Raw genomic sequence first — 21,801 nt, 5'->3', positions numbered from 1 at the left:
AAACTGTTAACATTCTATCTCACCTATTTTTATTTTAATGTTACATAGTACACCTCTATGACCAGTGCAGCTGTCTAATCAGAAACATGATGTGGGTATGCCGGCGTTGGACTGGCGTCAACACAGTGTTGTCAGACTTTTCACTGTAATCAGAAACAGGCAGTGGATTAAACTGAAGTCACAAAAATGACCTAAGACTTATAGCTAAGTAATGCCAATTGTTTTTCATCATGTTTGAGTAAGAATCTCAGACATGACCAGGCAAGGCGATATACCCCCAGCACCACCCAAGCAGAGGCATAAGGGGGCCTATGTGGAGACTGAGGAGTCCAAAGAAGCCAGAAAGCTAGACTTGAACTGCTGGCGAGGCAATCATTCTTCTAATTATTTTTGAAAACATTTGATCATCACTGTTACTTTCAACAAAATGTGTATCATTATGATAGTAGGTTCAGTATTAAAATTGCCTCCATCGCTAATGACTTGTCATTCAGTGAGTGCGAATTATTGAATTAACTCATATAGCATCTATTGTTAATCTGAGTCTATTACCTTCCAATTTTGTATTTAGGATGCTGAGTATGTCTTGATTTTATTTACATGCAGCACAACCAGGTGGTATTGAGATGCCAAAAGGTGTGTGAAATACAGCATAGAGCCCAAGGACAAGTTCATTATTCATCAAGTCCTTGACTGCGGGTATCTCGGGGGTCTGATGAACTGAAAAGGTCAGTCACAAGAGCCTGCCACAATTTATCAAGCCATTGCTCTCGTCACAGAAGTTAAATGCTATCAAAAGCAACACCACATTTCCACGACGAATGGGGTAGCACAGTGGTTAGCACTGCTGCCTCACAGTGCCAGGGACCAAGGTTCAACTTCCAGCTTGGGTCACTTGTCTGTGCAGAGTCTGTACGTTTTCCCTGTGTCTGCTTGGGTTTCCTCCCACAATCCGAAAGATGTGCTGATTAGGTGCATTGGCTATGCTAAATTCTCTGTCAATGTACCCAAAAAGGCGCCAGAGTGTAGTGACTAGGGGATTTTCATAGTAACTTAATTACAGCATTGTGACACTAATAAGTAAACTTAAATAAATATAAAGCTTGTATTTTGTATTTCTGTGATGCCCAGTGGTTTCCTTCATGCAGTGGTTTCCAAATAGTTGATTGCAATCAACAGATTGATCCTGGAGTCTTAAAGTCGATTGTCATTGCGTGGCACTTGGTTTTCTTGTGAAGATGAGCGAACAGTTCATTGATTGCTGCTGCTGAAAATGCATAGGAATATAGCTTCTTGTGATGACAAATAAATCAGCTCATTGACTACCAAATCGCAGGCACCAAAACATGCACCAAGCTGAGTGATAACAAATTGATGAGTGAGAAGCTCTCTCCCAAGAGGGCAAAAACCTACCATTTCCACCAGGAATGGGAAAGTGAATTTCTTTTTATGAATGTCAAAGGCAAGACCATTTGTCTCATTTGTCAACAGAATGTAGCCTTAGGAAACGAGGTAATTTGGACATGCAGCATTTCAAGAAAATTTCCCTTTAAACAGTGCCATAGAAAGGAGAAATTTGGGAAGTTAAAGGGAATGTTACAAGATCAACCATCACTTTTTTCAAAACCTTTGGCTAAAGAAAGGGCAAACAAAAGGTGTCTTTTCTCATTAGTCATCTGCTGGCAGAACATAAAAAAGTTATCAAGGAGGCTCTGATATTTGCTACCGTCAATTTGTTCAAAGACTTTAAAAAGAAAAATGAAATTCTGACAGCCATTATCAGTAGCCAGAAGGGTGGAATTGTTGCCCAACGATGTATCTCAGTAAATATACCAAGACTTATCAGGCTATGAATGTTTCTCACTGCGGTTTGATGAGCCAGTAGACACGATGGATACAACCCAGCTGATTGCCATGCAAACTAAAACATTCAAATATGCAACAACAAAGGAAGACTTTCTAACTCTTGCCAAACAACAGAGGACAAGAGGCAAGGATGCCTACAACTAATTTAAAAGATAAACATTCTGATCAAAAAAACTGGTTTCAATCACAACTGCTGCAGGCTTTGTTGCACTTTGCAAAACTGATCCTGAATTCCCCTCCTTTGTCAGTTACCATTGTTTTCCACCAACAAGCACTATCAAGCAAGGTTATTGACTTTCTCATGTAGTGACAGTTGATGTCAAGATCATCAACTCAATTCCTGCCAGAGCTTCTTCAACTTGACATGACCTATGGTGAACTGATCCTTCATGCAGATGTGAGGTGGTTAAGTCAAGTAAAAGTTCTCCAGAGATTTTTAGATCTGCTCCCTGTCTTCTTTCCTTCACTCAAGAAACAAGATACTCTGAGCTGTCAGATAATGCATGGTTGCTAAACTTGCTGTTTCTTATACACGTAAGTGCAAAATTGAATGAGTTGAATCATAAACTGGAGAAGATCATAAGCTTGTCATACACGATCAGTGAACGTGTTCAAGTTGAAACTGAGCCTACAGTCTTCTCAGTTAAAGAACAAGCTCACTGGGCATTTCCCAAATCTGGAGAAAATCCTACAGGTCAAACAGAAAGGGTTTCATCCAAACAAATTCTGTACCACCTGAACAAATTGGAAAAAGAATTCAACAGACGATTTCAGGAGCTTGACAAGATGGAACAAATCATGGTTGTCACAAATCATTTTCTTTAAATGCACACTGAAGAACAGCAAATTTTCAGCAGGTGTTCAAATAAAGCGGTGGACTTGACCTGGGAATAATCACTGTGTAAAATGTCAAGAGCTGAAAGCTAAATCAAAGGGCAAAAACTTTTGGGGACTTGTAATCCAAGAGAAGTACCCTCTTCTGACGTTACGTGCATTGAAGGTGAATGCCTACTTTGGTTACACGTACTCTGTGAGGTGGCTGTTTCCCGGTTGAAAATCATCAAATCCAATTATTGCACTCGTCTTGCAAATGCCCACCTGACGGATTGTATGTGCTTGGCCATCTCAGACTATGACCCAGACTTCACAGCACTGAGTGCAAGCATATGTGTCACACTAAGAATAGGCGCGTGTTGTGCATAAGTACATTTTTGGGGGGGGGTTAAGTGAAGTCAAAGTTTGAGTAAATTTGGTGCTTTATTTTGATTTTAAAAGCGATCCTGTGATTAAAAAGGTTGATGATCACTGCCTAGTAAACTGAGAAGTACTGACAAGGATTAATTGGTTTTGTTAGGTTCCAAGAAATACCCAGAATTACTTGGGTTGTCATGGGGATGAACTGCTCAGAAGAAATGGGGGTCAACGCTTTTCAAGAATGGTTTCATCGGACAGGGTTTTCTGGCCCTCCCGTGGAGTGTTTTCCACTGGCAGAGGTGGCTCGCTTTTGCTTGCTGGCAAGATCTTCCAGTCTCATTGGTGTCTACAGTGTTTTACATGGCTCTCCTATCCCGCTGTTGGGGAATCCACCTTCGGTGGGACTGGAAGATCCCATGAGCAAGGAAGTCTGGAAAATCCTGCCCATCATCCATCATGTATTTACACCTGCAGTGAAATACCCTGGGGGCGATTCTCTCATTCAGACTTGCTAATTTTTTTGGCAGGTTGGAAGATGCATATGTGTGCCAATTTGCGGAATTTGCACGTGTTCCCAATGCCGAGAGTCTGACATGGTCGGGATCACGCAGGAAACCAGCGGGAAGGCCAGCTAAGTCAGATAGCAGGATGTGCTGTGTGTGTGTGTGTGTGGTGGTAAATCACCTATTGATTTACATTGGCTGTATACTTAAAATAATATTGGTATATAAGACATATGGTTGTAACTGATAGCATCTTTACAAATCTGGTTCGCCCGGGACTGCCTGTGGGAGCTGAGGGTAGCAGTGCAAGGGTCCCAGGCTGGCCAAAGATTGAGGTGACCAGCAAACAAAAAACAATCGTGATTTAGACCATTTCTCCTGCCAATTCAGCACTTTAGAAATTTTTTTTGAGAATCAACCTGTATTTTAGAAAATGAGATGAATCTGAGGTTAGCAAAGCTGTTCTAGCATTTAACAGTCAACCAAATTACTGTGGCTCTGGAGTTGCATGAAGGCCAGACTGGGTAAAGGCAGCAGATTTCCTTCCCTTAGCGAACCAGATGGGATCTTACAACAATCGACAGGGGGTCAGTAGTTGCTCCCCGTAAGTAACAACATGCAAGTTTCCGCCAGTACTGCCAGGCAGCTCCTTTTGTTCAGGGTTAGTCAGACACAGATTCAACCATTTAAGGATTTAAAAATTTTAGAAATAGCCACATCTATAAATATTTTACAAAAATGCAAGATGAGTCAACCTCAATTCCTTCCTACCCACTTGTTCCCAAACTATCCAATACCCTCAACTTACTTAACTCCAGGACAGGCCTTCCTTCTTAGGACTGGTTGTCATCCTAGCAGCACCCACTACTGAGATTTTAGCATTGCAGGACTGCTGGCCACTCCAATTGACCAACAGTCACTGAGGGCAGGACTTCCTCCCGAGTAAGGGTCAGAAAGCCCACTGTCCAATATTTTAGCTGTTCACAGCAGTGTGACTATGGGTTGGGCTTGAATGGAGTGAGTAGGCTTCTAGGCAATTTTTCTTCTGGTTGGGTGAAGTGGTGTGTGAGTGTGGTGAGCTGTCTGCACCACCACCGCCAATCCCTTCCCCCCTGCCAAGTAAAATGTAGCCCTACAAGTGATTGTCCACTGCGCTTTTAAAAGGAGTCCAGATGTATGTTGCAGCCCACTTAGTATATTAGCACATAATGCTCCATTACATTGCCATTGTTTTATTCAGTGACTCACCAATATCATTGCATTTATCTTAATATCATAGCTCAGATGCATATAAGAAACAGCTGGATATATTGCAGAATTAATAAAAAGGTGTCAAACAGCATAATTAAAAATCTAGTTCTCCTGAAGTGACTTACAGGGGTTGAATACTTGTTGCAGAATACAATTTGTCAATGTTGGCATAGCTGAAACTACATTTGGTAGACACTATAAATTTACAACATCTCCAGTGTACATTGTAAATATGAACATGTGTCCAGGACATATTTTGATAATAAAAATCTCAAGGGAGGGGAGAGGGAAAAAAAGAAAAATTAACACTGAAGTTCTCAATCCTTCACATCTTTGCAGCTTACTGAAAAGGCGAAAAATGGTGATACAATCCAAGCTGAACAGCAATGCTCCTATTCTGCAGATTATGCATTTTCAGTTGAATCCACAGTCTCCTTTTTGTTGTCGTCTGGTTTCATTGCTGGGAAAAACAAGACTTCCTAAAGTAGCAAGATAAAACGTGAAATTAACTTCTGCTTTGGTTATTTCAGCGTCACAGACTAACATCCATATTCTGCCAACAACATGGATATGGTTAGCAATTACCAGATAATCTGTTTTTTTTTTGTGATGTTGATTGAGAGATTGACCATACACTGGGGATAGTTCCCCTGCTCCTCTTCAAGATGGCAGTAAGGGATATTTTACACATCCAACTGAAGGCAGATGGGACCTCAGTTTAATGCCTCATCCAATCAGTGCAATGCTTCCTCAGTACTGCATTGGGATGCCAGCCTTGATTTTTGTGCTTATGCCCTGGAATGGGGCTTAATCTGGTACTTTGCAATTCAGAAGTGAGAGCACCACCACCGTGACATTAACATTTGTATTACAGCTGTTAAAAATATTTAAAGATATCTTCACTCAGTTATTGCTATCAGTACGGATAGGCAACAACACCTGCTCCAGGATCATCCTCAACACTGGTGCCCCACGAGGCTGTGTCCTCAGCCCCTTGCTATGTTCCTTATACACCTAATGAGTGGCCAAATTCCCCTCCAACGGGGTCAGATCTCAAACAAACAATGACAAGACAGAGTACAAGAAAAAGTTAAGAGAATTTGGTGAACTGTTGCAACGACAATAATCTCTCTCTGAACGTCGACAAGACAACTTCAGGAAACGTAGTGGAGGACATGCCTTTGTCTATATCAATGGGGACCAAGTAGAAATGGCTGAGTGCTTCACATTTTTAGATGTCCAGATCACCAACAACTTGTCCTGTTCCCCTCATGTCAACACTACAGTTAAGAACCTCACCAACACCTCTACTTTCTCAGAAACATAGGAGAGGAATAAAAGGCATTATTGGAGTGTTTTTCTAAAAATGTTCTTGGGTATGGATGATTTGGGCAAGCCTGCATTTAGAATTGACTGGAGCAGACAGTGGTGGGTGGTTGCCTGCATAATCTGCTGAAACCCTTGTAGTGTTGATGCCACATAATGGAGTTCTACGCTTCTGACCAGTGACAGCGAAGGACAGTGTATATAATGGAATCATACAAGGGCAGTCCCATTCGACAGCAGGAGGAGAGATGATAGTGGAGGTTGGTTTGGGCAATCATAAAGGAGATTACGAACTATTAATATACAGTCCCTTAGAGGACACCCCTTGTAATTATGATCAGGGTCATTTTGGTATTTTAAGAAATCAAAAAGAGCTCCAGAAGAAATGGTCATCCAACAGGGAGGCAATAACATCTTCAAAGACCTTACAGACTGGAGACTAAGCAGCTGTCGAGGATGAGTAGGCTGACATGATTTTAAGAAGGGTGTGGGGTGACAGTAGTTCTGAAGGAAAGGAGGACCGTGTCAGTGGTATTGGTACATCAGCTAGTAATCTATTAAAGGATTCCTGTGTTAATGTGTAAATATATATTTCATTTAAAAAATTGTCTCACCTGCTGAGGAGTTATAAGCTCATTTTATTTAAAATAAATCTAATGCTATCAGTAAGTTACCACATTGTTAATTATCTCTCATCCCTACTACCTGGCGCTTTGGAACATTTCTGAAGTTGTCCAGTCCCATGTCGCAACTGCTCAAGAGCCAAAAAGTATAACAGCCAGGTCTAGTCCTAAAATAACGAGCACACGTTTGGATTTCCACCAGAGGAACCTGTCTCATTTTCTTTCTTTTCTCCATAACCCACAGATACCAAGTTAACCTCAATTGCAGCATCCTTACTGCTGCCTCAAAGATAATCCAAACAAAACTTAGGTTTGAACTCACATTTTGCCAGATTTATATGGCCCAGCAGCAAACCGAAAGCAGAAGAAAAGATTTGAATAGTGAAAGCAACGGTACGGAACCAATTTGATTCAATAACGTTTTGTACAACTACCAGCAAGAAACTTGTGATTTGACAGGCCAATTGAATAATTCTGAACAACGTGCTCCGAAATTTGAAACAAGCCATAGAACCATTGCCCTCATGTTATTTTAAATTTAAAAAACTTCAATTTACCTTGATATTGTTAGAGTCAGTTAGGAACATGGTGAGTCTGTCGATGCCCATGCCCCAGCCAGCTGTAGGAGGAAGACCATACTCCAAAGCAGTACAGAAGTTGTCATCAATAAACATGGCTTCATCGTCACCAGCAGCTTTAGCCTGCAACAAATTTAAAAAGGAGTTCAATAAGAGAATAAAGTCACAAAATGAAACTAAACCCATTTCTTTGTAATATTCATTTGACCTTGAAAGGGATCAAACTTACCAAATTGAAAAAAAACAGGGTCCTTGTTCATTTATCATTTCACGGTTATAAGCCCAAATCATTAAAAAATTAAAACAAAATTCATCAGAAGAATGGACTTGTATACAATTTATTTGACAATTTTCTGTGGCACCGTACATGGGAAGATCAAGACTGTGTAGTGTTCAGGTGAAGCAAGGGGTAATCTGACCAAGTGCAGACAAATAATTCAACCTCCATTGGAAAGTCACATTCCAGAAGAGAAATTAGGGGACAAACAGGACAAGAATTGGTGGGGTGGAGGATGGTTAGAATATTGATTGCTGCAAAGAACACAGGTAGGGCCAATTATAGGAGAAGACAGCCAGAAACGAAATTGCACGATTAAAGATAACCTACGGAATGAGAAGTGGGGCAAGTTTATGTAGCCTATTTTCAACACAGCTATCAGATTTTTCTCTCTCATTTCTCCACCTCCACATATGCAGGTGGATGTCATTTGTTGCTATCAGTCATTATGGAAAAGTACAATATTTAAAATGATCCATCAACAGAGAGGTTGCTTATGTCATAAAAAGTAGCAGCGAGCAAGGGGGGAATTCAGGAGGCAGAAGGCTGAACAAGATGGAGGGGGTAGGTGGTTCCCATGTGTTGATGGACAAGTGTGAGAACGGATGAGATGAGGCAGAGCGAGGCATTTCTGATACTTTGAACCAACAAATGTCAGACTGCAGAGTGATGTTTCTCAAGAAACTGGAAGGAGAGAAATATTTTCTTTTAAGCTCACGTCAACAAAACTCAGCCTGGTTTTCTAAAGCATTAATTCACACAATATTATACACAACCAGCAATACACTGACATTCAACAGTTTTACCTACATAAACAACTGATAATGCATATTATTGAAACTTTCATAATGTATTTCCCATGGGGATGGGAACACAGGAATTCGGTGCTTTTTAAAATGGTGTTGCTACTTACCCAACTTTTTTTTATATAGATATAAATGCAATTTACCCACACTTACCTACACTGAAATATATATAGTCATATCCAATTGTGATATTTAGAGTACATTTCCATTCATATATCTAACCAGATAACTGGAAGAGTGACAAAGGGAAACGTGTTTAGTGAGTTCAAGTAAAATGCTGTGAAAATGGAAGTTTTGTTTTAATGAAATGCAACTTTAATTAGGTTCAACAGTTCCCCAGATCAAAGTAAAATTCTCCCTACCTTGTTCTAGCAATATGGTTTAATACAAGTTTCAATATAACAGTTTTTTTAAAAAAACTTCTGAATTGAGGTTGGCAATTCTGTAGTAACATGTACCTCTCTGTTACGGGAGTCCCCAGTTAAAGTTGCGATTGCATTGCTGAAAATCACAACTTTAAGTGAAAAAACTTGAAAGTGAATTGCAGGTTCCCATTGGAATCAAACCAGGATTAGGTTCCTTTGAGCATTTGTCATCCAGAAAAATCAGTGCACCTGTTGAAACAACATACCATACTTGTGGCATACTGGGCATTCCCAGCTGAGATAGCTTGCAAAATAAAATACATGGTTAAACATTAAAAAAATACAAAAACGAACGAAATCTGTTAAAAATGCCATCTCAGTAATTTTAGGTTGATTCTGCGCCCTCTAGTGGCAGGAATTGGATGGGGCAAGAGGTTGCTGGAATCCTGTGACTACCTGCTGCCACTAGATGGAACCCAGGAGCCTGAAATAGAAGGAGAGCCAACAGGGAAGGCAGGAGTAGAATGGCTGAAAATGCAGCCTGGTAAGGTATGTTGGTGGTGGCAGGCCAGAGGGTAAAGTTGGGAGGTGTGAAGTGGTGGACACAGGTTGGAAAACAGCTCCGGGAGGCAAGGATGTGTGCGAGAAGATGAGCGCAGAAGCAGTACGCAAGGTTTTGGTGCCCAGGCAGACTACAGAAGAGAACATCTGTGCCAAATGACATTAAAGAGAAGCTGAAGTTAAATAGATAATACTGACACTATATTAATGTTGTTTCACTTCAAAATTGTAAAGTGAGTCAAAGTTAAGCAAAGACTTACTCTATTCAAGATGTATTTTGATTTAACAGATGAGGATCAAAGTTTCTTTTCTCCACCTATTACAAATAGTAAAGTATCAGCACTGCTACTTGCAATCTCAATAAAAATAATCACCTTGGCCTGATCTTCAAACAGCTCTTTTTGTCTAATAGGATCATTCAATTCTGTATATGCATTGCAAATCTCCTTTTTCATAACAAATAGTTCAAAGCGCTCTGTCAAACCCTTAAAGGAGCGATGCCTAAAACAGAACAAAAAGCAAATAAGTACATTTACAACATTTACTGCAGTATTGTACAAAAAATAATTCACAGTCCTTCAAACAGAATCGTGTTTTAAAATTAATGGTAGAACATTAAAAAAAGTTGGTATGATTTTTCTTTTTGTTCATCTTATCCTCCAGCTTCATGTTAAATAATGGTCCTAATAAAAATACATGGGATTATGTTGAAGTTGAAAGCAAATTTGGGAAAAAAAACAAATTACTGCAGATGCTGGAATCTGAAACCAAAAAAAAGAAACTGCTGAAAAATCTAAAATCTCAGCAGGTCTGGCAGCATCTGTAAGGAGTGAAAAGAGCTGACATTTTGAGTACAGATGACTCTTTGTCAAGGCTAAAGGTGGGAGATATTTATGCTGCAGGATGAGGGAATGAAAGATGAGTTATAGCCACACAAACCAGGGGAAGACTGCTAATGGCTGTCTAGAGAGAGAATAAAGGACGCAAATGGCCAAACAGCAGAAAAGCTGAAATCAAGCTGTGACAGATGAAGATGTGGATGATTGTGTGTGTGTTGGGGGGGCAGAATGGGTGGGAGAGAGGTAAGGAAAGGGGGATAAAGAAGGGGAAAAGACTGGAAGGAAAAGAAAAATGAAGAAAAACAAAAAGGAAATAAAAGACAGAACAGTAAAAAAGAAAATGAAAACGAAGCAGTCGAGGTGGAGTAGAGCTAATCACCTGAAGTTGTTCAAAAAAATGTTGAGTTTCGCAATGGAGAAATTTAACATTTCACAAACAATGCATATAATTTTTCCAGATTCAGAGAGGTTCAGCAATATTGAATAGTGTAAACATGGAAGTTCTCGTCAGTGCAGCGATTTCTAACTGTAGCATCACTGACAGCAATGTCTGGATTCCCATGATTAACTGCATGTGCAGATTCCAGAAGCGGCTGCCACTTTCAGAGGAGTAACAGTGATGCATACTGGAAGATTTGCCCTTGTTACAATTGCAAAATCTGGGCCAGTTGTAAACTGCAACTGTAGGATCATTAGGCAATTTGACAAACATGTATAACACTTAATTTTGATTTGAAGTTGACTCTCCCACTTTGTTTCATCTACAGATCTCGTCCATAACAAAATTGTGGATTCCCAACTTAAATCGAGCCAGACTGCAATTTCGATCATTGTTCCACATTTCTTCACTTCTGCTGTGAGTACTCAGTTTCACCATTTGCCAAAAAGCTCATTTAAACAGGTTACAGGCAAGAAAGGAGGGGTCAAATAGTTCCCCTCTTTCCCCACTCCCTTACTGGTCAATGGATCGGCATTTTAAACTGACCCAAGTTAAGTAATTAAGGAAGATTGTAGCCTCGCATGTAGAAATTCAAAATATTCTAGCACTGTAAACCATGAGAAAACCTGTATGGAATTTTTAAAAATACTTCCAAGGATCAATTTGATTTCCAGCTTCCAATTCCCTGTTTGTCTGTGGCTTTCAGCATGGATACAGTGGCCCCAGATTTCTGGTACAGTCAGGCAAGGAAGAATTGAATGGCTTCCCTCATTTGATCAGAACATGTTTTTAAAAAAAGGATATGCATGCCAATTCAGTGAATGTTTAACTGTTTATGTGCTGCGACTATAAAAAGACAGGTTTCCTTAAGTTTGTAAAAAGAGAGAATAGTAATAATTGTACTTAAAACCATACCCAAGAAAAATAATAAAAATGTTCCAACTTTTGTGATTTCAAGTCATTGGAGTGTGGTTTTAGTTGCTTTAAAAATTCAATTATCGGTTTCCAGCCTGTAAATTCATACTTGTTCTATTTTCAGAATGCATGGCTTCATAATGCTGGATATGTAAAACCTAGACATGAACAAATCAGTTATCCTGGCTATGTCTGGGGAGGAGTTACAGGCAGTTTAAGAACCACTAAGCAGTCACATAGTGTAGTCTCCCCATGGATGTATCTCCATAGGGACACTACACTGTGTGACTACTTAGTGATTTTATCCCAAATTTAATACTAAGAAAATTTTTTTTGTGCCATACAATTACACATATGACATCAAACCTGAAGACTTAAACACCTCATAAATAAATTATATTATTTAGTAGCGATGCTAACATCCTAGCAGACTATGTCTGCACAGGAGTGGGAGAGAACACCACAGATTTCCTCTGCCTAGTCCCAAAAATGTTACACCTGGTCTTATTAGTTCAAAACTTACCATTTGGCCAGTGGGCTCATGATCTGAGGGTGATCGCAGATGAATGTTGGATTAATACAAGTAACCTCCAGGAATTCACCAACCAACTGAAAGAAAAGGATGTGAATTAAATGAAGTCAAAATTAACGCTGTTATTTAATATAATATAAACCTCACAAAGTCAGTAAAGCAGGTGTTCACCGAGGTGGTGGCAAACTAGCTTGTGGAGGATTCCTTATTTCAGGGAATTGGGATTTAAGGGAAAAATGTTTTAGATAAAGGATTCTGCTTCATGCATTGTATACATTGACTTTGCGACGGCACGGTGGCACAGTGGTTAGCACTGCTGCCTCACAGCGCCAGGGACATAGGTTTGATTCCCAGCTTGGGTCACCATCTGTGTGGAGTTTGCACACGTTTTCTGTGTCTGCTTGGGTTTCCTCCGGGTGTTCCGATTTCCTCCCACAGTCCAAAGATGTGCGGGTTAGGTGGATTGGCCTTACTAAGTTGCCCCTTAGTGCCAGGGAACTAGCATGGGGAATGTATGGGTTTATGGGGGATAGGGCCTACGAGGGATTGAGGTCGGTGCAAAATAGCACAGTGGAGCCGTGACCCAGAAACAACTGGAGTGTCGGGGTCCTGATCTGGGATTGAAATTCCAACCCAGGGTCTCTTAATTTCAATTCATACCTTGTCCAAAAGTCTGGCTGTAGACCTTGGGGGTGGACATTCAACACCTTTTTGAATGCATATATCATCAAAGAACTTACGGGTCTCTGTTCACACAAAATATTAAAATGTTATTTATACAGCAGGTAAAACATACAGCCAACAAAAACAGATAATCTGATTTGAAGCCTTTTTCTATTTTTTTCATTTTTTAATGGAAATGTGAAAAAGAAAAGAGAAGAGTTGGGGGTCCAAAATGAGACCTACAGGTGGGAGCAGAAGGCATGGCTGAGATACTAAGTGAATACACTGCACATCTTTACCACAGACGATAATGCTACAAAAGTCATAGGGAAAAAGAGGGAAGTAGCGGAGGTCTTGGATGGATTAAAAACTAGAAAAGCTGACTATCGCCAGGATCAATGGGATGTTCCTGAGGACAGTGAGGGAAGTGAAAGTGGAAATTGTGGAGACACAGGCTACGGTCTTCTACCCCTCCTTAGATACAGATGTCAGAGGACTGGAGAACTGCAAATGTTACAACTTTGTTCAAAAAGGTGCAAGAATAAACCCAGCAAACAACAAAGCAGGCAATTAAACTCAGGAGGTGAAAAATCAATTTGAAACAATAAATCCAGAGGAAAATTAAGAGCCGCTTGAACAAATGTGGATTAATTAAGAAAAACCAATGCAGGTTTGATGTGGAGATGCTGGCATTAGACTGGAATGGGCACCATAAAAAGTCTCACAACACCAGGTTAAAGTCCAACAGGCTTATTTGGCATCACAAGCATTTGGACTGCTGCTCCTTCATCTGGTGAGATGAACTGATGAAGGAGCAATGCTCTGAAAGCTCATGATACCAAATAAACCTGTTAGACTTTAACCTGGTGTTGTGAGACTTCTTACAATACAGGTTTGTTAAGAAAAAATTATTTTTAACTAACTTAATTGAGTTTTGAGATTTTAGATTTTAGAGAGGATTGATGAGGGTAATGAAGTTGATGTGATTTGGTCTTCCAAAAGCATCCGAGAGAGAACCATATAATAGACCCGTCAGCAAAGATAAAACTTATGGAATAAAAGGTGCAGTAGAAACATGTATATAAAGTTGTCCAGGTTCCAAGAAATAGAGTAGAGGTTAATGGTTGTTTCTCAGACTTAGGAAAGGTACGTGATGGATCTAGGAATTGCTCGGACCATCGCTTTTCTTAATCTACATTAATAACTTAGACATTTGTATACTGGGTCCAGTTTCAAAATTTTCAGATAACAGAAACTTTGCAGAGTATTTTGAACTGAGAGGAGAATAATGATAGATGTGATGAGGACACAGACTGGATGAACGAACACATGGCAGATTAAATTTAACGCAGGGAAGAAGTGTGAAGCGATACGTACTGGGACGAAGAGTGAGAAGAGGTGATAAAAACTAAAGGAGACAATTCTAAAGTGGCAGGTGGTGGTTGTAATGACAACAACAAGATGCAGAAGGTTGGGCTCTTGGAATCTGATCTCTTTGATTGATCCTCACCTGTATATAAATATGGGAGTGTCAAGTCCACTGGCACACTTGATTCTGACTTTGTACCTGGCTCGAGGCCAAAAGGATGCTGAGGTTGCAAACAGTGCCTAGCTTAGATGGGGAGGGGAATAGAATTGGTGGCTAGGAACGGAGTTTGTGACTCGGTGCACAGACATAGGGTGGGATTTTCTGACCTTTCCTGCCAATGGGATCTTCTGGGGTTCATCGGCAGCAGAGCGAATGAGCCATGCAAAAGCCTGTAGACCTGGTGAGACCGGAAGATCCCACTGGTGGCCAGTTACTCATTGCATCTACCATGGGAAATCCTGTCACAGAACAGGGTGGCAAAAAATCCCTGCCATAGGCATTAGTCTTCTCAAATACTTAATGAAAAGTAATTTTGGTTCGTGCAGAACTAAATGACAGAAAAGTAACCTGAGCAATGGAGGTGTCTGAAGCAGTGGTGGGAAGGTTGAGCTGGTTGTCGTCAGTATGTATGTGAAACATGATGCCATGACTTTGAATGACGGCACTGATGGACAGCACGAGAAATATGAGGTGCAAGGATCAATCATCAGGATACTCTACAGGTAATAGTGCAGGGATTGGGGAAGAGGTGAATTAGAGCAGATTTCTCTCGCTACGAATGGAAAAGAGGGCACTTCATGCTGCGAACAAGAGAGGAGAGCTGCTGAAGGAAGACTGTGAGATTATTTCTTTGATCCTTAGAGCAGTTAAAAGCTGACAAGCAGGATAGAGAAGCAGCTAGCAACATAACTGGCTACTTGGCTCTCTAGTTATAAACAATACCCCAAGTGAAGGGTTACTCTTACCTTCAGTCTCATATTGATCAGGAGGTGGAAATTTCACTCCCACAATTTTCTCCAGATCTGTTGCTAAACTGACACGTTTAAATGGTGGTGTAAAGTCAATCTCATAACTCTGACCCTGAGGTCCTTCAGGGTGGTACGTGATTTTGTAACTGCCTGTGACATGCTTGACCATCCCTACAAAAAAAAGAACAAAAAAATTATGCTCATGTTCTGAAAAGTTCTGACTGACTTCAGTGCTAGGTTAACGTTTTTTCGAGACAGTAGTTGGAGCTGCAATTTGCCTCAGTGGCCCTGAAATTCATGGCAGAAAGGAAGAAAAGATGCAGCCAGATTTGTCGCTCCTGATTATTATGCAGCATTTCCTGCTCAAAAGCACAGCTGTGGCTGTCAGAATAGGGTTGAACTTTAACTTTAAATTTAAAAATCTCACCAAAACTCATTGTTGAGACTCATTCATGAATAACTAACATTTGGACCCAATTGCAATATCAGAGCATTATTTTCCAACCAAAACACAAATGCCCTTGGGATAAGTAAAGAACATAAGAACGTAAGAAATAGGAGCAGGAGTAGGCCATCTAGCCCTTCGAGCCTGCCCCGCCATTCAATAAGATCATGGCTGATCTGTTGTGGCTCAGTTCCACTTTCCCGCCCTCTCCCCATAACCCTTAATCCCCTCGCTTATCAAAAACGGAAGGAACCAATATCACATCATCCAGAAGACAACAGTAATCATTCTTTTATAGTTTGTAATGCAATTTTCCTATGATTCCAGTACATCACCAAGAATCACATTACGAACCTGAGAGAAGTTTTTCCGTGATTTGCATCAGGTCATTGTAATCAGCATAGGCCATGTAAAATTCACATGTGGTAAATTCTGGATTGTGAGTAAGATCAATGCCTTCATTCCTGAACTGGCGACCAATTTCATACACTCTATCAAGACCTCCTACAACCAACATCTGAAAAGAGAAGATATTTTATTTGGAGGATATCCCTTTGGGTTATACAATAGACTGAAATTATCATTGCTTTCTACAAATCAGGCTTTAACTGAAGACCACAAATTGCAATCAGCGTTTGTATATTTATATGAAAGAATTTATAGCAAACATGTTCAAACACCAAGTAGTATTTCAATAAGGGAGAAACTGAGTAGAATATTGTTTATAGGATTTAGTGAGTTTTCTTTAAAATAGTGTTCACAGATTTTCAGTGAACAATTTTTTAAACCTATCCCTTCAGTTTTAATTTATAAGCATTCCTAAATAATTGATCTGCATCTTGACACTGCCCACAAACAAAAATTTAACAGTCAATTTATGGAACAAAACACTGCGATTTAGATTTTTCCTGATATAGGCCCAGAATCTCCAGGTTCCCCAGCATCACATTTGCGGGATACCCCAGTAATGCACTGGGGAATTCCTCCATGAAGTTCCCACGCAAGAGTTTGTCTGGTAATTGCCCAGAACTGGCAGGCACGTTCATTAACACTGCTGCCTCACAGTGCCAGGGAACAGAGTTCAATTCCAGCCTTGAGTCGCTGTCTGTGTGGAGTTTGCATGTTCTCCCAGTGTCTGCTTGGGTTTCGTCCCACACTCCAAAGGTGTGTGGGTAATGTGGATTGGCCACACTAAATTGAACCTAGTGTCAGACGATTATTAAGGTAAACACGAGGTATGGGGATAGGGTTTGGGCGGGACTGATGTTGGTGTAGGCTCAACGGGCCAAATGGCCTCCTCCGGCACTGTAGGGATTCTAAGTGCTAACTTCCCCTGGACAAATGTGCTGGGAACCACCCTTTAAAGCAATGTAAATTGCTAACTTCAGATGGTACTGCCAGTTTTGCCCTGTTACTCTGAAAGAGTTAGTAGGAAATGAACACTAACTCCAAAGTAATGATTTAAACATCACCATGTCTATCTCTTATCTCTCCCGTCAGGGACAACATCCCCCCCAGCAAACCATGTATCACTGAAATTTACCTGCTTCATGCTAACACTGCCATAAAATAGCAGTGTTTCTGTGCCCCAATTACTCTGCACTGACGCTGTTGGAGGCACACTGCACAGCTCCTCTCTCACCCAGCCTATGTAGAAAGTTGAGTGAGACAGGAGCTGTACAATTACAAGAAGGGCAAGTCTGTCAAAAGTAGCAATCTGACGGAGATTGCCCCTTGCAGAAGTACAGGCTGTAGTATATGAATAAAATGTACTTCAAAGATCTTTTACATGAAGTGAACTCAATATCCAAAACCCATTTAGCTTCCAAATAATAAATAAGGTTCTTCTTCCCATCTTTTAAAGTACCGTGTTAATATGGATATTGGAGCTCTACACAGAAACAAGTTCCTATAGAAGGAAATTAATTACTATAACATTTTATTAGTGATCAGTAACAGAATCCCTACAGTTCAGAAGGAAGCCATTCGGCCTATTGAGTTTGCACCGACCACAATCTCACGCATTTACTCTGCTAATCCCAAGGACACTAGGGTCAATTTAGCATGGCCAATCAACCTAACCTGCGCATCTTTGGACTGTGGGAGGAAACCGGAGCAGCGGGAAGGAACCCATGCAGACAGGGAGAATGTGCAAACTCCACACAGACAGTGACCGGAGACCGGAACTGAACCTGGGGGCCTGGCGTTGTGAGGCAACAGTGCTAACTACCGTGCTGTCCCAATCCAATGAAAAAAATTATGTACGCAAGCTCTGATACACTGGAAGACTGAAAAGGTCAAAATCCGTTCGAGGATGAGCAGCTAAACCTGTTCGGAATCTATCCCATTTAACAAGCTGGTGGTGCCACACAACATGGTGCGGGCATTTTCAATATAAAGAGGGAACTTCACCTCCACAAGATACTATTTTCCCAGAATCAAAGTGATTCTTGAGGCTTTCTTTGCCAGGTAATTTCTAATCCCAAAACTAACTTTCATAGTGAGAGACAAGTTGGAGATTCTCCCCTTTAGGTAAAGCTAGGCAAATCTTCCAGTCTTGTTTAAATACTCAAAATTGACCGAACACTACTTCAGGAGGCAATTTCTATGAATTAGGGAAGGTTCCCCCATCTCTCATTTAAATTAACTGAAAATGTGCACCCACTTTACCAGGTCCCTTAAGCAACCAGAACCAAACTGATTTAGAACATAGAACATTACAGCGCAGAACAGGCCCTTCGGCCCACGATGTTGCGCCGACCAGTTAAAAAACAATGACCCTCTAACCTAAACCAAACCCTTACCATCCATAAACCTATCCACGGATCTCTTAAACGCCCCCAAACTAGGCGCATTTACAACTGCAGCAGGCAGGGCATTCCAATCCCTCACCACCCTCTGGGTAAAGAACCTACCCCTGACATCCGTCCTAACTACCACCCCTTAAATTTAAAGCCATGCCCCCTCGTGCTAGCTTTCTCCATCCGAGGAAAAAGGCTATCACTGTCCACCCTATCTATACCTCTAATCATCTTATATGTTTCAATAAGGTCCCCTCGTAGCCGCCTTCTTTCTAACGAAAACAACTTCAAATCCCTCAGTCTCTCCTCATAGGACCTCCCCTCCATACCAGGCAACATCCTGGTAAACCTCCTCTGCACCCTCTCCAAAGCCTTCCTATAATGTGGGGACCAGAACTGCACACAATACTTCAAGTGCGGCCGCACCAGAGTTTTGTACAGTTGCAACATGACGCTGCGGCTCCTAAATTCAATCCCCCTACCAATAAACGCCAAGACACCGTATGCCTTCCTAACAACCCTATCTACTTGATTCCCAACTTTCAGGGATCTATGTACACATACACCTAGATCCCTCTGTTCATCCACACTATTCAGAGTCCTACCGTTAGCCCTATACTCAACACATCCGTTATTCCTGCCAAAGTGAATTACCTCACACTTTTCCGCATTAAACTCCATCCTCCACCTCTCGGCCCAGCTCTGCAACTTGTCCAAGTCTCCCTGTAGACTAAGACACCCTTCCTCACTATCTACCACACCTCCGACTTTGGTGTCATCAGCAAATTTACTAATCCACCCAACTATACCCTCATCCAGATCATTTATAAAAATTACAAACAGCAGTGGCCCCAAAACAGATCCCTGAGGCACACCACTCGTAACTGAACTCCATGTTGAATACTTACCCTCAACCACCACCCTCTGTCTCCTATCCGCCAGCCAATTCCTAATCCAATTTCCTAGATCACCCTCAATCCCATACATCTGCAATTTCTGCAGAAGCCTTCCATGGTGAACCTTATCAAACGCCTTACTAAAGTCCATATATACCACGTCAACTGCCTTACCCCCATCCAACTCTTTGGTCACTTTCTCAAAAAACTCAATAAGGTTAGTAAGGCACGACCTACCCTCCACAAAACCATGCTGACTATCTCTAATCAATTCATCACTCTCCAAATAACTATAAATCCTATCTCTAATAATTTTTTCTAAAACCTTGCCCACAACAGAAGTAAGACTCACCGGTCTATAATTCCCGGGGAAGTCTCTGTTCCCCTTCTTAAACAACGGGACAACATTCGCTAACCTCCAATCTTCTGGCACTATACCGGTGACCAACGACGACCTGAAGATCAGAGCCAGAGGCTCTGCAATCGCCTCCCTTGCCTCCCAGAGAATCCTAGGGTAAATCCCGTCCGGCCCAGGGGACTTGTCTATTTTCAAACCCTCAAGAATATCTAGCACATCCTCCTTATCAACTGCAATACTGTCCAGTTTACAACCCTGTAACCCAGTGTTCTCCACAGCTACATTTATGTCCCCCTGTGTGAACACCGAAGAGAAATATTGGTTCAATGCCTCTCCAATCTCTTCCGGTTCCACACATAAATTCCCACTGCTGTCTCTAACTGGCCCTAATCTTGCCCTAACCAACCTTTTGTTCTTAACATACCTATAGAACGCCTTAGGATTCTCCTTAATCCTATCAGCCAAAGTCTTCTCATGTCCTCTTTTAGCCCTTCTTAACATAAGAACATAAGAAACATAAGAAATAGGAACAGGAGTAGGCCATCTGGCCCTTCGAGCCTGCCCCGCCATTCAATAAGATCATGGCTGATCTGTCGTGGCTCAGTTCCACATTCCCGCCCTCTCCCCATAACCCTTAATCCCCTCTCTTATCAAAAACCCATCAACCCTCTTCTTAAAAATATTTAGCGAGGTAGCCTCCACCACTTCAACAGGCAGAGAATTCCAGAGATTCACCACCCTTTGAGTGAAGAAGTTCTTCCTCAACTCCGTTCTAAACCGCCCCCCCTTTATCTTGAGGCTGTGCCCCCTAGTCCTACTGTCCTTTCTGAGCGGGAAGAGTCTCTCCACCTCTATCCTATCCATCCCATTCATCATCTTATACGTCTCAATGAGATCTCCCCTCATTCTTCTAAACTCTAACGAGTACAAGTCTAGTTTATTCAGCCTCTCCTCATAGCTCAATCCCCTCAACTCCAGCGTCAGCCTAGTAAACCTCCTCTGCACTCCCTCCAAGGCCAAAATATCCTTGCGTAAGTACGGCGCCCAAAACTGCACACAGTACTCCAGCTGCGGCCTCACTCTTTAACTCCCTCCTGGCCAATCTAAAGCTTTCTAGTGCACTACCTGAGCCCTCAAGTCTCATCCGGACATAAGCCTCGTTTTTCTTTTTAATCAGCGAATCAACTTTCCTAGTGCACCACGGTTCCCTAGCTCGACCAATTCCTCCTTGCCTGACAGGGACATACATATCAAGGACTCGCAGTAGCTGCTCCTTGAAAAAACTCCACATTTCGGACGTTCCGAGACCCTGTAGTCTCCTAGTCCAACCTATGCTTCCTAATTCTCTCCTAATAGCCTCATAATTACCCTTCCCCCAGCTAAAACTACTGACCCGAGGTTCATGCCTATCCCTTTCCATCACTAAGGTGAACGTAACCGAATTGTGGTCACTATCACCAAAATGCACCCCAACTTCCAAGTCTAGCACCTGGTCTGGCTCATTTCCCAGCACCAAATCCAATATAGCCTCACCTCTAGTTGGCCTATCAACATACTGAGTCAAGAAACCTTCCTGCACGCTTTGTACAAAAACTGACCCCTCTAATGAGCTAGAGCTATAGCTATTCCAATCAATATTAGTAAAGTTAAAGTCCCCCATAACAATTACCCTATTACTTTCACTCCTATCCCGGATCGTCTCCGCAATCCTTTCCTCAACCTCTCCAGAACTTTTAGGAGGTCTATAAAAGACTCCCAACAGGGTGACCTCTCCTCTCCTATTTCTAACCTCAGCCCATACTACCTCAACAGACAAGTCCTCATCAAACTTCCTCTCTGACACCGTGATACAATCCTTGACTAATAATGCTACCCCTCCTCCCCTTCTACCTCCTTCTCTACTCCTACTGAAGCATTTGAACCCTGGAACCTGCAACAACCATTCCTGACCCCGCTCTATCCATGTCTCTGAAATGGTCACAACATCAAAGTCCCAGGTACTGATCCACGCTGCAAGTTCATCCACTTTATTGCGAATACTCCTCGCATTAAAGTATACACATTTCAAACCCTGCTCCGCTTCAGCCCCACGATGCCGTGCATTGCAGTCCCCATCTATGCCCCCCTCACTTTCACCCCCGCTACTCAGGATCCCACCCCCCCTCCGAATCAGTTTAAACCCCCCTGCATAGCCTTAGCAAATTTTCCCCCCAAGATATTGGTTCC

General features: G+C 41.6%; 1 protein-coding gene across 1 annotated transcript in view; it reads right to left on the bottom strand.

Moving 5' to 3' along the window:
- Positions 1-4,752: 4,752 nt before the first annotated feature.
- Positions 4,753-21,801, bottom strand: part of LOC145341830 (lysine--tRNA ligase-like) — a 32,046-nt gene continuing 14,997 nt past the window's right edge. The window contains exons 8-14 of the mRNA XM_080186806.1: positions 15,875-16,037; positions 15,073-15,246; positions 12,736-12,821; positions 12,067-12,152; positions 9,725-9,851; positions 7,321-7,464; positions 4,753-5,293 (exon numbers count right to left, since the gene is read on the bottom strand). Coding sequence (XP_080042932.1) covers positions 5,219-5,293; positions 7,321-7,464; positions 9,725-9,851; positions 12,067-12,152; positions 12,736-12,821; positions 15,073-15,246; positions 15,875-16,037 — 855 coding nt within the window. The 3' untranslated portion in view covers positions 4,753-5,218. The remainder of the gene's footprint in view (positions 5,294-7,320; positions 7,465-9,724; positions 9,852-12,066; positions 12,153-12,735; positions 12,822-15,072; positions 15,247-15,874; positions 16,038-21,801) is intronic.

The sequence above is a fragment of the Carcharhinus amblyrhynchos genome, chromosome 4 (genome assembly GCF_965287045.1).
Source record: "Carcharhinus amblyrhynchos chromosome 4, sCarAmb.v2.hapA, whole genome shotgun sequence".
NCBI lineage: Eukaryota > Metazoa > Chordata > Chondrichthyes > Carcharhiniformes > Carcharhinidae > Carcharhinus > Carcharhinus amblyrhynchos.
This window is presented reverse-complemented; position numbering and strand designations above follow the sequence as displayed.